The sequence below is a fragment of the Mus pahari genome, chromosome 18 (genome assembly GCF_900095145.1).
Source record: "Mus pahari chromosome 18, PAHARI_EIJ_v1.1, whole genome shotgun sequence".
Taxonomy (NCBI): Eukaryota; Metazoa; Chordata; class Mammalia; order Rodentia; family Muridae; genus Mus; species Mus pahari.
This window is the reverse complement of record NC_034607.1, coordinates 15192256-15209133: the sequence shown is the minus strand read 5'-3', so window position 1 is coordinate 15209133 and position 16878 is coordinate 15192256. Positions and strand designations below refer to the sequence as shown.

Here is a 16878-nt window from a genome sequence, read left to right as displayed (position 1 = left end):
CAACACCCAAATCTACCTAAGGATGACACCATATCCAGAGGAGCTGATGCCCTCTTCTGGCCTCCACGGGTACTGCATACTCAAGCACACACCCCTCCCCCCCCCCCCCCCCCGAGACACACACACACACACACACACACACACTTAAAAACAAAATCTTTTCTTAAAAAAATCAAGAATGCTGGGAATGCGAGCAAGGCAACCACTGCTAACAAGATGCTAGACTGTTTATGCTTCTCTCTATCTTTTAGAAACTGAGCCCTTATGTAGGAACTTAGACTCCATATTTACCACTTCAATTAACATCTGTGTTTTCAGTACAAAGCACGAAGTAGACTGCAACAAGACCAAATACAGAACAGAAAGCCAAAACTGTAATGTTGGTAAATTTTTATTGTGGTATCTAAAACACCTCAGTTTTTACAGAACAGTAAGAGTAACAACAAAACCAAGAGGAAGTAACAGGGAACAACTGGATAACAGAGGCACAGCCAGGAAGGCATGATGAGCTGTCCTGCCAGCCAAAGCTAGGGGACAAGAATGACCAGTCCCTCAGAGCAGCGGCCCAAGTGCGCTGGCAAGTCTGTCTGCCTAGCTGTGCTCTGAGGATGGGCTCCTTACTGACAGCCTGACACTTTGTAGATGAACAGCTTTCCTGAGCCTGTCTCTGTTAAATGTCTCTGTAGTAGGTGTGAGGCAGGTGAGCAATAGTGTCAATGAGTTCAGGGCTCAAGCAAGAGAACAAGTCAATCTAGGAGGCACCCTGAAAAACCTGAGTGGTGAGTGTCAGGAACATGTGTCCACAGTGACTTGAGCAACTCTGAAAACCAGCCCTCTCAGTCTCCTCAGCGGACTGTGGGCGCAGAGCTACTGAGCACTCTGATCCTGTGGGAAGGAAAGCATTTTGGGACAGTATGATATTAGGAACAGTAAGACATAAGAAGCCAAGTTCCTGGTAACCCTGTGGAGTTCATTCTGCTCTGGGGAAGTGAATGCCTGTGAACTATTAATGAAAAATAAACTGTGCAGTAAGAGCCCTCTGCTTTTGGTTCTGCTATAGCAACATGGCCTACAAGTTCACATAATTTAAAACAGTATGGGAAGATATCAGTGTCCAAAGAATGAAAGGGACACTCTAGCAGCCAACAATCCAGTCCTGCCACCCAACCATCTCCAGGAGAGGCCAGCCACATCCTCAAGCAAAGGGGAGCTCCACACGCACAGACATCCAGCCTATACCACATCCTCCGCACCCGGAGACACAGCTCCAGTGCCCACAGGGACAACCCTGTCCTACCTCTTGCCCTACAGCTTTTCCATTCTTCACAGTTACCATTCTTGAGGACCAGCCAAATCCAGTTAAAGCATGAAGTAAAAAACAGCTGTGATGGGGTCAGGAGGGACGGCCAAAGCCCCGGAACACAAGCTACAGCTGGCAACCAGCTGGGCTAGGGGCCCAGGACCGAGTCCAGCACGTGGGCCTGGGCAGTACCCTGGTAACAGCTCAGCAGGTGGGCAGCTGCCAGTCACTAACGGATCCCAGCCACGGGCACTTGCTGCTGTTTTCGGATCTTGTTGAAGAGTTCCATGTACTGTATCATGGTATCTGCTGGACCATAGACTGCATCGTGTCTGTTCCCAAATACTGTGGGTGCCCCTGGCGTGTGGCTACCTAGAAAACTCTGTAGGAACTCAAGCAGGAGGCTCCAGCAGTCACTAGCCACCACACAAGGGCCATACTCCACCTGGGACAAGAGAACAGACAGCAAGGGTAAGGACAAGGATGAGCTTGCTTTCTTCCCTCCTGCTGCTGCAACCGTTCAGTCACAAGGTGAAACCATTAGACAATGTTGGCTTGGGAGCCTCCTGAAAAGAAACTGACACTAGGGTCCTTTTCTCTACCTGCAATGCTTCCCAGACTCCTTCCTCTGGTTTTTACTTTGTGACAGGATCTAACAGTGCAGCTTAAGCCGGCCTCAACCTCACAATCCTCTGGCTTGTCTCCCAGGTGCTGAGACAGTAAGCAGGCCGCAACACTTCCCGCCTTGGTCTTCTTATTCTATACATTGCTCTACAAGTTACCATTGCAGTCAGCAAGGCTCTCAACAGCCTGATGTCCTAAGCCTAACGCCTTTCTAAACTCACTTTTTGTCTGTGTTTCAGCTTCGCTGAAATGATACATTTTCAAAAGGGAGGCCCTGCAAGCTTCTATCTTGTCTTATTGTTTCTAAATTCTCAACCAATGCTGGATGCATAGAAGGCTATGGACTTTCACTGTAAAGCTATCTCTCCATATATCATTTTCAATACCTACAGACTTAGGTTCAATGTTGCAGGCCATCAGCCAGTAACAATGCTTGCTACCAAGCGATAGGCTGAGTTCAATCCCCAGGACCCACATGGTAGGAAGAGAGAACTGACTGCTCTGATCTCCGTCCATGTGCTATGTATGGCGCATTTACACCTACACCCACGGTAAGTAAGTGTAGTCATTTTTTGACTAAAAGACTAGACGAGGGCATCTTCTTCACACATTCTCAGCCACCATGAAAGTGGGCAGATACCAAAGGGAAAAGCAGAGTTTGTTCCACAGCTCTGGGGCCTCTCATAAAATATACTAAGGAGGGGCACGTGGGCACGACTGACAGCTCACCTCAGACGTCCCTCAGAGAGCTGTGTACTCCAGCCCTTCCTGGAAAGGATGCTGGTCTCTATATCCTCACTCCCTGCTCCCCTTGCTTATGCCTTCAGTTTCCAGCAAGTGAGCCTCTCTAAGCTTTTTACTTGCTGCGAACCCACCTCAATTCTGGGCTAAAGAGTGAATGGCTAAAGAAAAGACAGATGAACCCTAGAGTGGTGCTGGACAGATGACTCAAAAGTTAAGATCACTTGCTGCTCTTAGGACCTGGGGTTGGTTCGTAGCACCCACATGGACTAACAACTTTAAAAAAGTCCTTGACTCCAATTCCAAGGCATCAGATGCCCTCTTTTGGCCCCTGTGAGCACTGTACGCATGTGGTACAGAGACATACATGCAAGCAAAATACCCAATATGCACAGAAAAAAAAATCTTAAAAAAAAAAAAAATCTCCTAAAGAAAGCTTCTATAACCCCAGCAGAGTAAGACCATGTCTCAACATAAATACATACATACGTGCATTCATTTATGCATGCATGCATATACATATATGTTTCTGTTTCTGTTTGTTGTTGTTTTTGTTGTTGTTTTGAGATGGGGTTCTGTTTCTTTTTCGGAGCTGAGGATATAGCATTTTGTTGGTGCACAAGGTCTGTTCTGCATCCCCAGCACCACACAAGCCAGGCATGGTGGGACATATGAAGACATAAGAATGAGAGTCCAAAAACCACCACCACCAACACAAACGAACAAACAATGAGAGTCCAAGCCAAACGGAACTGTCTAAATAAATGCATAACCTAAGAAAGAAGCTGGGTATAGCGGCACTACTGCAATCTCAGCACTTGGGGGCAGAAGAGAGGAACATGAGTTTATCATCCTTGGCTACAGAGTAAGTCCAAGGCATGAGACATGAATCACCACCCCCAGCCCTCCCACTGGGCAAAAAAATCAGCCACCAAAAAAAGGATCCCTGTAGTGGAGCATGGGACGATACTGGCTGAGTCTATCTGAACTAAGTGAGGCTGGGAAAGTTTCCAGAATCCTTACTGTGGAGCCCACAGCATATCCTGCTTGTCCTTCACCAAGGGCTTACCTCCACAGAGATGCCACGGGCACTAGGCCCCATTGTGACCGTGCCCACCTTCACCAGGAAGTCACAATACTGGTAGCGAGTGCCCCGGGTCTCAATCTTGCTGGCCTTGGCACTCTGGAAGAAGCCCTTGAGCTTCACCATGAGCACATCGAAGTTGGTGTCAGCAATGAGGCAAGGGCCATTCTCAAAGAGGGCAAAGCAGCTCAGTGGGTACTCAGAGTTATGCATCACGTACATCAGCTTCCCAGCCTGGCCTGCAAGGGATAGATGGCCCACTCATCATCACGACTTTATCAACACACCCCGGGATAGGTCAAGTGCACCAAACAAAGCCAGTTGGCAGTTTGGTACCCTGGCAGCCTGAGAGGGGAAAGGATCCTGAAGTGAGTGCTACCCTTTTCCAGAGATGCCGGGTAACTGGGAAAGCCAGCCAGACAATAGAGGCCAAACATACCTAAAGAGCACCAGGGAATTCTCCGGTGTTGAGAAGAGTTGTATGGTAAGCTCACTGAGGGTTATTTTATCATGATTAATAACCCATAGAGAGGCTCTTATATATCAGCATCTATAGTTTCAACAAAACAAGAAAAACCCTAAGGGCTGGTGGTGTTGCTCGGTAACAGATACTGACCTGCCTCGTCTTGAGCTCCAGCCCTAGAACCTCAAACATAAAACAGAAGGGACAACATCCGCTTGCCTCTCTGGACTCTGTCAATGCTGCCTTTGAAATCTAGATGCGGGCTGGTGAGATGGCTCAGCGGCTAAGAGCACTGACTGCTCTTCCGAAGGTCCTGAGTTCAAATCCCAGCAACCACATGGTGACTCACAACCACCTGTAACAAGATCTGATGCCCTCTTCTGAAGACAGCTACAGTGTACTTATATATAATAATAAATACATCTTTAAAAAAAAAAAAAAATCTAAATGCTCTTTCAGAGACTTTGCAATAGGGAGCCTATGAACAGTAGGCTAGGACAGTAGACCACAGTCAAGCTGAGACAAGGCTTTTCTGCCTTGCCTTTAAAAGCTGCCAGTGCCGCCTGCAGGTAAGGACAAGTGTTTGTGACTGTTTAGTAGAGACGGCTAGGAAAGCTATGAAGAACCCTGGGCACTAGGATTTGAAGCTGTACTTTCAAGCTCCCTTCCACGCTCTGAGAAATGAGTTTCCTCAGTCTATTGTTTTATTTGGTTTGAACAGGGTCTTGCTATCTTACCCAGGCAGGCCTGGGTGTGTCTGTAACGCTGGAGTTAGAAGTGTGTGCTGCCAGAGCTAGAACCTGGAGTGTTGCGCATGCGCAGGGAGGACTCTCCCCTCGACAGCCCTAGCCCACTCACTCATTCTACTCCTGTTCTAGACTCCTTTTTTGTTTAAGATGGGGTCTTACTATGGATCCCTGGGTAGACTGGAATTCTCTGTGACTAGGCTGGTCTCAAACTCAGAGATCCACCTGCCACTGCCTCCAGGGTGCCGAGACTGAAGGCGTGCGCGCACCAGACACCTGCCTCTGACATTAACTTGGCCTCCAGTCTTTACTTGCTGAGCCTTCCTGCCAGCGACTCTACAGGCTTTCTCCAAGGAGGGAGAGTGACAGATACAGTTGGTTACACAGGAGCCGGGAGACGACAAAACACGGAGAGCAAAATTCCCTTTCACACACTATAAGGCAGAATAGATGACTACAGCTTGAAATACTTACTGTACACTCAAAACCCTCCCTCTTCCGGCTGGGGACATGGCTCAGCAGTTAAGAGCACTGACTGCTCTTCCAGAGGTCCCGAGTTCAAATCCCAGCAACCACATGGTGGCTCACAACCATCTGTAATGAGATCGGACGCCCTCTTCTGGTGTGTCTGAAGACAGCTACAGTGTACTCACATTCTTAAAATAAATAAATCTTTAAAAAAAAAAAAAAAAAAAAGAAAAAAACCTCCCTCTTCAAACTCTACCTGCTCCCCCCTCCTCAAACACATCCTCCTTCCAACTTCATGTCCTTCTCTATTTTTTTTTAATAATAGACTGAGTCTAATTAGGGCTATCTGTTTTTGACAGGGTCTCTCACTGAACTTAGAGCAAGAATGTCTGGCCAACGGCCCAGGGATCCTCTTCCTGTCTCTACCTTTTCAGCTCTGGGATTAGCCGTATGCACTGTGCCCAGGTTTGGGTTTTGGTGGGTAGTGGTTTGGTTTTTGAGACAGGGTATCATTGTCAGCTCTAGCTGGAACTCGCTCTGTAGACCAGGCTGGTCTCAAACTCAGAGAGACCCTGCCTCTGCCTCCCGAGGGATGGGGTTAAAGGCGTGCGCCACCATGACTGGCTCATACCTAACTGTTAAAGTGAGATCTAAGGATACAAACTCAAATTCTTGTACTTATAAGGCAAGACATTTACTAACTAGGCCATTTCCCTAGCCCCCTAAAGACCCTTTAAAAAATATATACACATTTATTTGTGTTTTAGGGCAGGGACACATATATGACTCAGAGGTAGACACTTGGGAAAGTCTGTTTTCTCCTTCCACTACACAGGTTCTGTGGATAAAACTCAAGTTCTCAGACTCAGTGGCAAGCACCCAAAAAATCTTTTTAAAAGCAGGTCAGGAGTCCACAACATAAGAACAGTGGCTCAAGCCTGTAATTCCGGCTCGGGGCTGCTGAGTGAGGGGATGGACGGGAGCTTCACAAGGACACCAAGTCTCCAAGTAATAAGTGTCACATGGAAGCTCACGCGGTCTCAAGAGGCTCAGGCAGCATGACTGTCAAGTCCGAGGCCAGCCTGGGCTACACAAGACCTTGTCTGAGAACAATAAAAAACAGGACTGGCAAGATAACCCAATGGGTTAAGGCTCTTGTCACCAAACCTGACAACCCGAGTTCCATCTCTGGGACCCATTTGATGGAAAAGAAGCCTCAACTTCTGCAAGTTGTCCTCTGACATCTACTCCCTTGTTAGGGTACATATGTATACCCATATGTATACCCATATGTATACCCATATGTATACCCATATGTATATAGGGTATATATGCATACACATATACACACGTGAAATAAAAATATAGAAAAATAAATATATAAGTCTACTTTTAAAACTGTGAGCGGGGCCTTGGGAAGGTAGCTTAGCAAGGACCTAAATCCTAATCCCCCAAACCCAGGTAAAGTCTGGAAGGCTACATACACATGTTTGTGATTACAGCACTGGGGAGCAGAGGCAGGTGGACCCTAAGAGTTCACTGGCCAGAGCCGGGCGTGGTGGCGCACGCCTTTAGTCCCAGCACTCGGGAGGCAGAGGCAGGTGGATTTCTGAGTTCGAGGCCAGCCTGGTCTACAGAGTGAGTTCCAGGACAGCCAGAGGGCTACACAGAGAAACCCTGTCTCGAAAAACCAAAAAAAAAAAAAAAAAAAAAGAGTTCACTGGCCAGTCCGATATCCAAAATGGCAAGTTTCCGGTTCAGTGAGAGACCCTGTCTCAAGGCAATCAAGCAGAGAGCCATAGAAGAAGCAAGCAATGCAAAGCATCCAGTGTCCCTTTCTAGCTTTCACCGGTGTGGGCATGCACATGCTCTTCCACCCTCAATCAAAACAGAACACAAACCACCATGCGCAGATAACAAGGGCTAGTTTAGCAGGTAAAGGTGCCAGCTGCTAAGCCTGAATCTGATCTCTGGGAGGCCCATGGGGAAAGGAGAGCTGAGACTCCAGAAAGCCGGAGTCTATAAACTTCATACCCATGCCGTGGCAAAAACAGCCATGCACATTCGTAACACACATAAACACACACAAAATAAAGAGAGTCTGGTAATGGCCGTCTCTGCCTAGCATGCAATAAGGACCTGGGTTCTACCCCCAGCATCAGGTAAACTGAATATGGTAATGCTATCTTAGCACTAGAGAGGTGGAGTAGGAGCATCAGAAACTCAGGGCCATCTTCAGCTACAAGGCAAGTTCAAAGCTAGCCTGAGCTACCCAGAACCCTTTCTCACAAAAACCTAGTTAATACAAAAGAAAACTTTAAAAGAGTGATTACCTGAAAAACCAGAAATCTAAGACTTAAGCATAAAATGAAAGGAAAAACACAGCTTGAAGGAGGATGGAGAAGTATTTCTGAACAACAGGGCAGGAGGAAAGAACTCTAGCACGGTTAAAAGCATAGCAAGAGCCAGGCAGTGATGGTGCACACCTTAATTCCAGAGCTCGGGAGGCAGGAGGCAGTCTGATCTCTGTGATCCCAGCCTAGTCTACAAAGAGAGTGTCGCAGGACAGCCAGGGATACAGAGAGAAACTCTGTCTCAAAAAACAAAAACAAAAGAGAGTCTTAACAAGAGGCTGGTGAGATGGCTGTAGCTCTGACCACTCACTCGCTGTTCTGTCAGAAGGCTAGAGCGTTCACCATCCACACTGGGTTGAAGTGCCTGTAACTCCACAGCACCCATCACAGAAATAAAGTCAGGCACAATGATGCACTTTTAGTTCCAGCTCTTAGGAGATGGATCTCTGTGAGTTTGAGGCCACTCCCATCTTCAGAGTGAGTTCCAGGACAGCTAGAGCTACATAGTGAGACCCTGTCTCAAAAACAAACAAAATATAAATATAAATATAAATAAATCCTTTTTTTGTTTGTTTTTCGAGACAGGGTTTCTCTGTATAGCCCTGGCTGTCCTGGAACTCACTCTGTAGACCAGGCTGACCTTGAACTCAGAAATCCNCCTGCCTCTGCCTCCCNAGTGCTGGGATTAAAGGCGTGCGCCACTACCGCCCAGCTAAATAAATCCTTTTTTTTAAAAAAAGTGTAGTAATGAAAAGAGGAGAAAGACTGCAGGATTGGGGAGCAATACAGTGCCTTCCCTGTACTGCCCTGGCCTCTCTGCTGCCCCTGCTGAACTCAGCAGGCTCTACACTGAACCTCCAGCTCCCATCCCTTCTGTCTGCACTGCCAATTCACACCTTTCATCTCTTTGAAAAATCTGGTTTAAAATATGTCAGCTCTCAGAGCCACTCAAAGCTGATCTTATTGTCTCAGGTCTATACACTGTAATTACATACCTGCATCATACCACATCAAGCTGCACTGCCTTGAAACGTTCCAAAAGCAGCTAAAGACTGTGTGAGTGGGCTGCCAAGATGGCTCAGCGGGTAAGAGCACTGACTGCTCTTCTGAAGGTCCTGAGTTCAAATCCCAGCAACCACAAGGTGGCTCACAACCATCCATAATGAGATCTGACACTCTCTTCTGGTGTCTGAAGACAGTAACAATGTACTTATTTATAATAATAAATAAATCTTTGGGCCTGAGCAAGCAGGGCTGACAGGAGGGAGCAGAGGTCCTAAATTCAATTCCCAACAACCACATGAAGACTCACAACCATCTGTATAGCTACAGTGTATCCAAAGACTATGGGCACTGGGCACTGGATTCCCTAGGGCTAGAGTCACAAACTGTGAGCTGCTATATGGGCTCTGGGAATCAAACCCTGGCTACTAGAAAACCAGCCAATGTTGTCAACTGCTGAGCTATCTCTTCAGCCCCAGCACTATTCTTTAGTGAAGAAAGTGTTTCCTGTTATTGTGTACAATTTTTGTTTCCTAAGACAGGTTCTCATTCTCTAGCCTAGGCTGGCCTTGAACCCAAGTTTAGTTCCCAGCACCCACATCAGCAGGTAGCTCATTACTACCTGTAACTCTAGCTCCAGGGAATCTGATGCCTCTAGCCTCCATAAGCACCCACACGTGTGGGCATATAGCCACACACAGGGGCACAAGTGCTTGTACATACACACACACACACACACACACACACACACACACTTAAAAATAAAAACAAATCTTTAAACAAATAGGGTCAAACTCCAAACTGACCACCATAATCTAAGATGGACCAAGAACAAATGAGGCCACAAACACATCCTGCCTCGGTCAGGACCCCTACCCTTGACAGAAAAGCAAGCATATCATTAACATAAATATGGGTGGGACTCTAAGCCAGGCTCCACCCATCTGCTCTCAGCCATCTACTGACCTTGGCTGCCCAGGGTGGAGGCAGCTGTGTGGTAAGTCTCACAGTCCACACAAAATGTCCCTTGTTTCTCTGCTCCGAGCACCTCCAGTTTCTTGGTGAGGAGCTCCACTGTCTGCTGGACACTCTTGCCCTCAGCCACAGGCATCTGGGACACACTGAGAAACAGAACGCCAAGTCAGCAGGGTCCAGAGACAGAGCTTCTGGCTAAGCCACTCAATTCCCCAACAGGTAACAGATCAACAGGGCTAGGAGTTACTTTAGACATCTCTGGTTCCCGCCCATCAGTCCCCAAGAGTTCCTCTACCAGGAGAGCACAGGTCTCAAGGGTCTTACACTGGGGCAATAAACACTCCCACACCAGCATCCCCAAGAAAGGCACATGTGTTAACATTTAAGTGATGACCCTAGGTAGTCCACACTGCACTCAGTATCACGAACTCTAGTGACTGGGATTGATGGTGTATCGGTGATTATTAATAATCACTGATTATCTGTGGGAGACCTTGTCTCCCACAGTGCAGCCAAAGATGATCTTGAGTTCACTACATTAACCCAAGCTAACCTCACTATTACAGGAACCCTGTCTCAGTCTCTCAAGTGCTGGAATTACAGGAGTGCACTTGCCTGAGCCCTATTCTCAAACTCCTGATCATGTCTGTGAGATTCTATATTTAATTAACCGAGGTGTGGATGAAACAGCCGAGCAGGACAACACCCCTTTCCTGACAATGTGACCAGCCCCTCGTGCCCCTGTCACTATGCCTTCTCTGTTGTGATGCTATTTCGGCTCAAATAGTGAGCCAACATGAACCTGTCATAAGGTGCCTTTGTCAGGTACTGTGTCACAGGAGGCTGAGGGGTAATGTTCTGGAGACGGATGACAGAACTTTCCCACTGTCACGGAGTCCCATTAACAGAACAAAAACAAAAGCAGGTTTCGTGTGTAGAAGCCTTGAATAAGAACAGTCTCTGTAAGAATTTCAATTGCTTTTGAGGTTTCCACCTTACACTGTAGCCTCGACACAAGAGTGGTATGTAATTACTGTCAAACACCAGATATGTGTGAGCTCTACACACAGCATCTATAGGTCTTTAAATTTGCTCATTTTCTGAGACAGGGGATCTCTATATAGCTCCAGCTGTCCTGGAACTCACTATGTAGACCAGGCTGTCCTGGAATTCACAGAAACTTGCCTGACTCTGCCTCCCAAATGCTGGAATCAAAGGCATGAGCCTTCAGGTGGATTGACTGACTCTTCCAAAGGCCTCAGCAAAGGTCCTGTCCTGTATCAACTTACTGCAAACAGGGAAACTGAACTCTAAATGACTCTGCTGTGATCTATTTTCATTGCTCACAGGCACACTTTACAGTAGGGTAGAAAGCTGAAATGAGGCTCCTAGTGTCAACTGTGGCAAGAACCTTCCTTTCACAGAGCACCTGTGGCCCCTGACCTTCTGCCCTGGCCTCCAAGCTTTAACTGGAAAGCACTACATCACTACCAAGATTTTTTTTTTTTTTCCGAGACAGGGTTTCTCTGTGTAGCCTCACTACCAAGATTTTAAGTGCTGAGGCCTAGTACTTTGAAATTAATACCCAGGAAAGCACGGTGCCCAAACCTTACCAAGAGAGACTTAAAACTTAAGATAAAAGGCAATCAAAACTGTCTCAAGCCCAGGCGATGGTGGCACACGTGCCTTTGATCCGAGCACCTGAGAGGCAGAGAGAGGCAGGTGGACCTCTGTGAGTTCGAGTCCAGCCTGTTCTACAGAGTGAGTTCTGGGCCTCCCAAAGCTACACACAGAGACACCCTGCTTGAAAAACTGTCTCAAATATATAGGGTGTGGTTCATAAATAGTTCATGTGCCTGGTACTCCGATCTTCAAGCTCCCAACACTTCCTTTCTCCTACCTCTGTCACTAGCCCCAATACCTTAAGTGGCCGATTCAAAGTCGGGCTCCTGTAACTGCAAGCAACATATAAAAGTAACTTTCTCTTCGAGCCACTCTTATCCCTTTCTGCGAATAACTCCTAGTCTGGAAACCCTATTTCTTTCTTTCTTTTTTTTTTTTTAAAGATTTATTTATTTATTATATGTAAGTACACTGTAGCTGTCTTCAGACACTCCAGAAGAGGGCATCAGATCTTGTTACAGATGGTTAAGAGCCAGCATGTGGTTGCTGGGATTTGAACTCCGGACCTTCGGGTGCTCTTACCCACTGAGCCATCTCACCAGCCCTGGAAACCCTATTTCTAACCTTTGGGTCCTAGAACCGTCACAAGGCCTCAAGGACAGGAAGAGGTACCAAGAAAAAGGAACAACAACTCCTGGCGGGTCCTTGGGATGAAGTGCTCTCTTTGCCAAAGGGGTGTGTCTGGGAAGGGAGAAGTCCCACGCGGTGTCCCCCGATCCACACAACCGGAGGACATCTTGGTCAGCCCCCGAGGAACCATTCCCTTCCCCGGGCCATTACAGGCTCACAGATACCCTCACGACCCCATGCTCCGTCACCACAGAAGCCCTTCAAGTCCTACCATGTCACTCCCATGGCGAAGGGTCAAAAAGTGGCGCCTCCAAACTCTCGAACTCAAGAGAACCCAGACCTTCCACACCAACGGTGGTCCCCTAAGCACAGGAAGCGGTCGTTGACCGGCCTCCGGAAATGCGCGAATACTGAGCGCCGGGGTGACACGCCCACAGGGAGCGGCATCTCCGGACACCCAGTGGTGACATTTATATTACGTCATCGACTCGGCTCTGCCCCCAAGGCGTCCAACGGGTTGACAGGACGCCCTAGGCTACCTCTATGAATTCTGGAAAAGGGAGACTTGGACATCCACCTTTTCCAATGAGATTACCTGAGAATCTGGGGACTCCTGCTGCAGGCCCCGAAGCTCTTCCTGAGAGAGTGATGATGGATGAGGAACCTCCGGCCTCCCGACGCTGGGAGGCGCTGTGATCTCTCAGCGACCTCTTGGCGACCGGAACACGCGGCGCAAGCGCAGTCTCGGCTTTTTAAGCCGGTTTCACACGTGTAAACCTCGTGGGCAAGTTTTCAAGTTTTTCGACCAAAATGCCCAAATTCAAGGTGACGCGTGGGGCCAGAAGTCAGGAGAAGCACGCACCTCTGGCCGAGCAGATCTTGGCTGGGAACGCAGTGCGCGCAGGGACCCGAGAAAAACGGCGGGGGCGTGAGGTCGAAGAAGAGGAAGAGTACGTGGGACCCCGGCTGAGCAGACGGATTTTGCAGCAAGCCCGACAACAGCAGGAGGAGCTCGAGACTGACCATGGCACTGGAGATCGGCCAGCACCATCGCGAGAGCGCGCCACGCGGCTGGGTGAGTGACAAGGGGTGGAATGGTGAGTTGGGCCGGTCTGACACCCCATCAGAATACTGGGCTGGAATTAAAGAGAGTAGGCTGCACAATTTACCCGCGTGGTCCTTCACTTCCACTCCTGGATTCCAGGACCCAGAGTTAAGCCAACGGAAAGTGACCTCTCACACCAGTTCTAGCATTTACTTTTTATTTTATTTTATTTTTTTAATTTTTCCGAGACAGGGTTTCTCTGTATAGCCCTAGCTGTCCTGGAACCACTCTGTAGACCAGGCTGGCCTCGAACTCAGAAATCCGCCTGCCTCTGTCTCCCAAGTGCTGGGATTAAAGGCGTGCGCCACCACCGCCTGGCGGTCTAGCATTTATTTATCCTCTGGGTGTTTGAAGTATTTGTGGACTGCTTGCAAAATGCTTTGAAGCTTGTTAAGCTTTTAGGCAGTTCTGATACAGAAATAAGATATTCGTTCCTCCTGATAGCACCGGATGTCTAGCTCAAGGTGGCGAGGCGCGCCTGTAACCCCAGCACTCGAGAAGCAAGGCAGAGGGCCTTCTTGGCTACATAGAAAATTCCAGGTTAACGAGCCCTGTCTCTCAAGAGAGAGGAAAAAAGTGATGATATTTCTATTTAAACAAAAAACGGATGCACATTAATTCTACGTGGTGGGTATCCCAGGTCTCATGTCCTTCTAATAAGACCTGAGAAGCAAGTGGGGACTGTCCCAGCGACGGGGAGGGGAAACAGTATTGTTTAGAAGCTAAAAGGGGGAAGAGGGGACGAATGGGTGGGTGCTTGCTACCCACTGGGGAGGAACTGTTCCTCACCACCCATTGCTTAATCTCCCATTCTTATTTCTCCTAAAAGCAGTATTGATGCATTTGAACATGGGTTTAGCAGCTTTTCTGCTTTCTTTTAGACTTTTTTGAAGTAAGGGCTCATGGAGTCTAAGATGGCCTTAAACGCTGGAGGGGGGCTGACCTTGAACTCCTGATCTTGCCTGTTTTCCATGTGGTAGCATGATAGGTGGTTGCCACCACGCCTGCCCTTAAAAACTTAGACTCTGAGACTGAGTCTCCTTAAGTTGTTCAGGCTGGACTTGAACTTGCTGGGTGCCCAAGGCAGGGTTGGAGCTTTTAGGTCCTTCTGTGGTGCTATCAGCCAGCAAAATTCACTTTGACGCCATTTGTTTGACAGCTACTTCCAGTTTTTTCTCCCTCAGAGTTCTTCCAAGAAAGCTCACATCTTTATATCCAGTGGTCTACCTGACATCTCCAAGTTGAATACTAGTATCTAACTCAAGTAAGATTGTGCCCTAAACAGAAGTTGTGACTTCCTTCCCAAACCCGCTCTCCGGTTGCAGCAAGGAGGTTGTTAGCATATTAATTAGCCTTCCACTGCTCCAGGCAGAATCAGGGTTCCTCTTTCTCACTTCGCAGTAAATCCTGGTGATGTTGTCGTTAGAGTGTGTCAGAGCCAGACCACTTTCCATTTACCTGTAACGCTTCCTTTTTACGCTACCACAGTTCTCCCCTGGATCACTGTGGAAACCTCATGATTTGTATTCTGTAACCTCAGTGGTCCATTCAGCAGGAATAACAGTCAAGATTCACTTCTGGCCTCCATGATGCTAGGGTTCACTCATATACAAAAAGCAAACAATAACAACAACAAAACACTACACAAATGTCAGTGACTGTCTCCTAATTTTCTCTCGTTTCCCTAGGTATTTCATAGCACTTGTCTTCTTTTGTTTAACATGTATTTTGTGTGCATGTGCGTGGCATGATGTGTGTAGAGAACAGAGGAAAACTCTCAAGAGTTGGTCCTCCGCTCTTCAGAACTCTTGTTCTTACAGAGAACCCGAGTTTGGTTTCTGGCATTCATATGACAGGCCATAGCTGCCTGTAACTCCAGTTGCAAGGGATCAGATGCCATCTTCTGATGTCATTAGACACCAGGCACACGTGTGTACAGACATACATGCAGTCAGCACTCACACACTTAATCTAAAACATACAACCTTGGCTCATACTGGGTATGCTCTGTATATTCTCTGGAGCTCTATACACCCTTAGTCCACTTCCATAGCAGATGATCTGTTGCTATGGTAATAATTCAACTACTTTGGTTTATTAGACTCTTTCCCAGCTGCCTTGCCAGCTATGTGTGGTATTTCAAAAGTCAGCCCGGTCAGTGTATTGGCACATGACTTTAATCCCGGCACTCAGGAAGCAACCAGCCAAGACTACGTGGTCACGAGCTCAGGATGTGGCGGGAATGGCTCAACCCACCTATCACCCGTGAGGACGCAGAGACCTCTTATTAATTACGAAAGCTTGGCTTGTTCCCAACTAGCTGGTACAACTTAACTCCTTTATACTCGTCTACATTCAGCCTTGTGGCTCGTTTCAGCTCTTCAGTAACAGTGCGTTTCCTCCTCTGTGTCTGGCGGTTGAGTCAACTCACATCTGAGTTCTTTCCCAGAGTTCCTATCTCCACCCAGAGTCCCGTCTATCCTCTCCGGCTCTGCTATGGGCCAGTCAGCTTTTGATAAAACCAATCGGAAGGTGATGGAGAGGAAGTTTCCACAACACCGAGGCGGGTGATGCTTCATAAAAATAACAATGCCAACTGTACTCAGCTCTCTGCTGCTACAAAAATTAATGTGTGAATAATACACAGGCAGCCTTTACATGGAACACAAGAGATGATCCCAACACCAGGAGCTCAGCGTTCAGCACTGGTGTGTGTTTGGAAAGTGGAGGCGTGAGAGCAAGGGACTCCAGAGGTTATCCCTGACTAAGCCAGGAATTTAACTGTACTGGTTGATCGGAGTCTGAACACCACTGCCTAGCCTTCAGAGCATTCCAGGCTGGCTTTCCGTTGCCTTTCTGGCTCCTTAGTGCTCAACACTCTAACAGCATCACTTGAACTGGGTATAGCAACAGTACCTATTCCTTGAGGTCATCTGGATAGACCAGGTTACATGTGTGTAGTATACAATGGATCCTTCTTGGTCACTGAGGGGGACATGTCATCCATTCACCGAGGGGGACATGTCATCCAGAATTTACTCACCTCATCATCTCTTGCTTCGTGTGCTGTATGTTGTCTCAAGATTCCAAATCTCTGGGGACAAAAGGATAGTCTATAACTCCCTCTGCAGGTGTCAGTCCTGCGCCCTGGGCGTGCATGCCATACATGGAATGGTGAACTGACTCACAAGCCCCTGCCCGCCGTGATTATTTTGTCTTTCCTCTTTTAGGGCCGGGATTGCCACAGGATGGGTCGGATGAGGAAGATGAGGAATGGCCCACCCTGGAGAAGGCAGCCAAAATGACCGGGGTAGACCACCAGGCAGAGGTGGTTGTGGACCCTGAAGATGAGCGTGCCATTGAAATGTTCATGAACAAGAACCCTCCCGTGAGGTAGGGCTTAAAGGTTGAAACAGTTGGTCCTGGTAGAAAGTTCCCTCAGACCACAGCTGTTGGTCTGACCATTGCCAACAGTGGCCCTTCTTAATGGGAGTGACCCGGATTCCTGCTTGCCCATCTGATCTAGAACCTCTAGATTACCAGCTCCTTGTTATAATTGGGGATCCATTCTGTTGTGTTTATTCTTGGCTCATTGCTTAGTCTTTTTTTTTTTTTTTTTTTTAATATTTTGTTATATTTATTAGTTAACGCTGTAGTTATACAAAAGATTATGAGCCTTCATGTGGTTGTTGGGAGTTGAATTTAGGACCTCTGCTCACTCCGGTCAACCCCGCTCGCTCTGGCCCAAAGATTTATTTACTTA

The 16878-nt window shown here is 47.7% G+C and overlaps 3 protein-coding genes across 4 annotated transcripts in view; 1 reads left to right on the top strand and 2 right to left on the bottom strand.

Moving 5' to 3' along the window:
- The window catches only part of Usp49 (ubiquitin specific peptidase 49), a 71297-nt gene extending 58906 nt beyond the window's left edge, over nt 1–12391 (bottom strand). The window contains exons 1-2 of the mRNA XM_029531279.1: nt 12282–12391; nt 9749–9903 (exon numbers count right to left, since the gene is read on the bottom strand). The gene's annotated coding sequence lies outside the window, so the exon portion shown is untranslated. The remainder of the gene's footprint in view (nt 1–9748; nt 9904–12281) is intronic.
- Nucleotides 213–12391, bottom strand: Med20 (mediator complex subunit 20). 2 transcript variants are annotated; one of them, XM_021217988.2, is made up of 4 exons: nt 12282–12391; nt 9749–9903; nt 3735–3988; nt 213–1745 (listed from the first exon to the last, which is right to left on the bottom strand). In XM_021217988.2, exons 1-4 carry the CDS (start codon nt 12293–12295, stop codon nt 1530–1532), a joined length of 639 nt encoding a protein of 212 aa, XP_021073647.1. In that variant the 5' UTR covers nt 12296–12391; the 3' UTR covers nt 213–1529. The 2 variants fall into 2 exon arrangements, with proteins under 2 accessions (XP_021073647.1, XP_029387142.1); XM_029531282.1 differs by lacking the exon at nt 9749–9903 and having other exon boundaries at nt 363–1745.
- Nucleotides 12392–12520: 129 nt separating this feature from the next.
- The window catches only part of Bysl (bystin like), a 10311-nt gene continuing 5953 nt past the window's right edge, over nt 12521–16878 (top strand). Inside the window, exons 1-2 of the mRNA XM_021218111.2 lie at nt 12521–13085; nt 16346–16508. Of these exons, the coding sequence (XP_021073770.1) occupies nt 12821–13085; nt 16346–16508 (428 nt within the window). The 5' untranslated portion in view covers nt 12521–12820. The remainder of the gene's footprint in view (nt 13086–16345; nt 16509–16878) is intronic.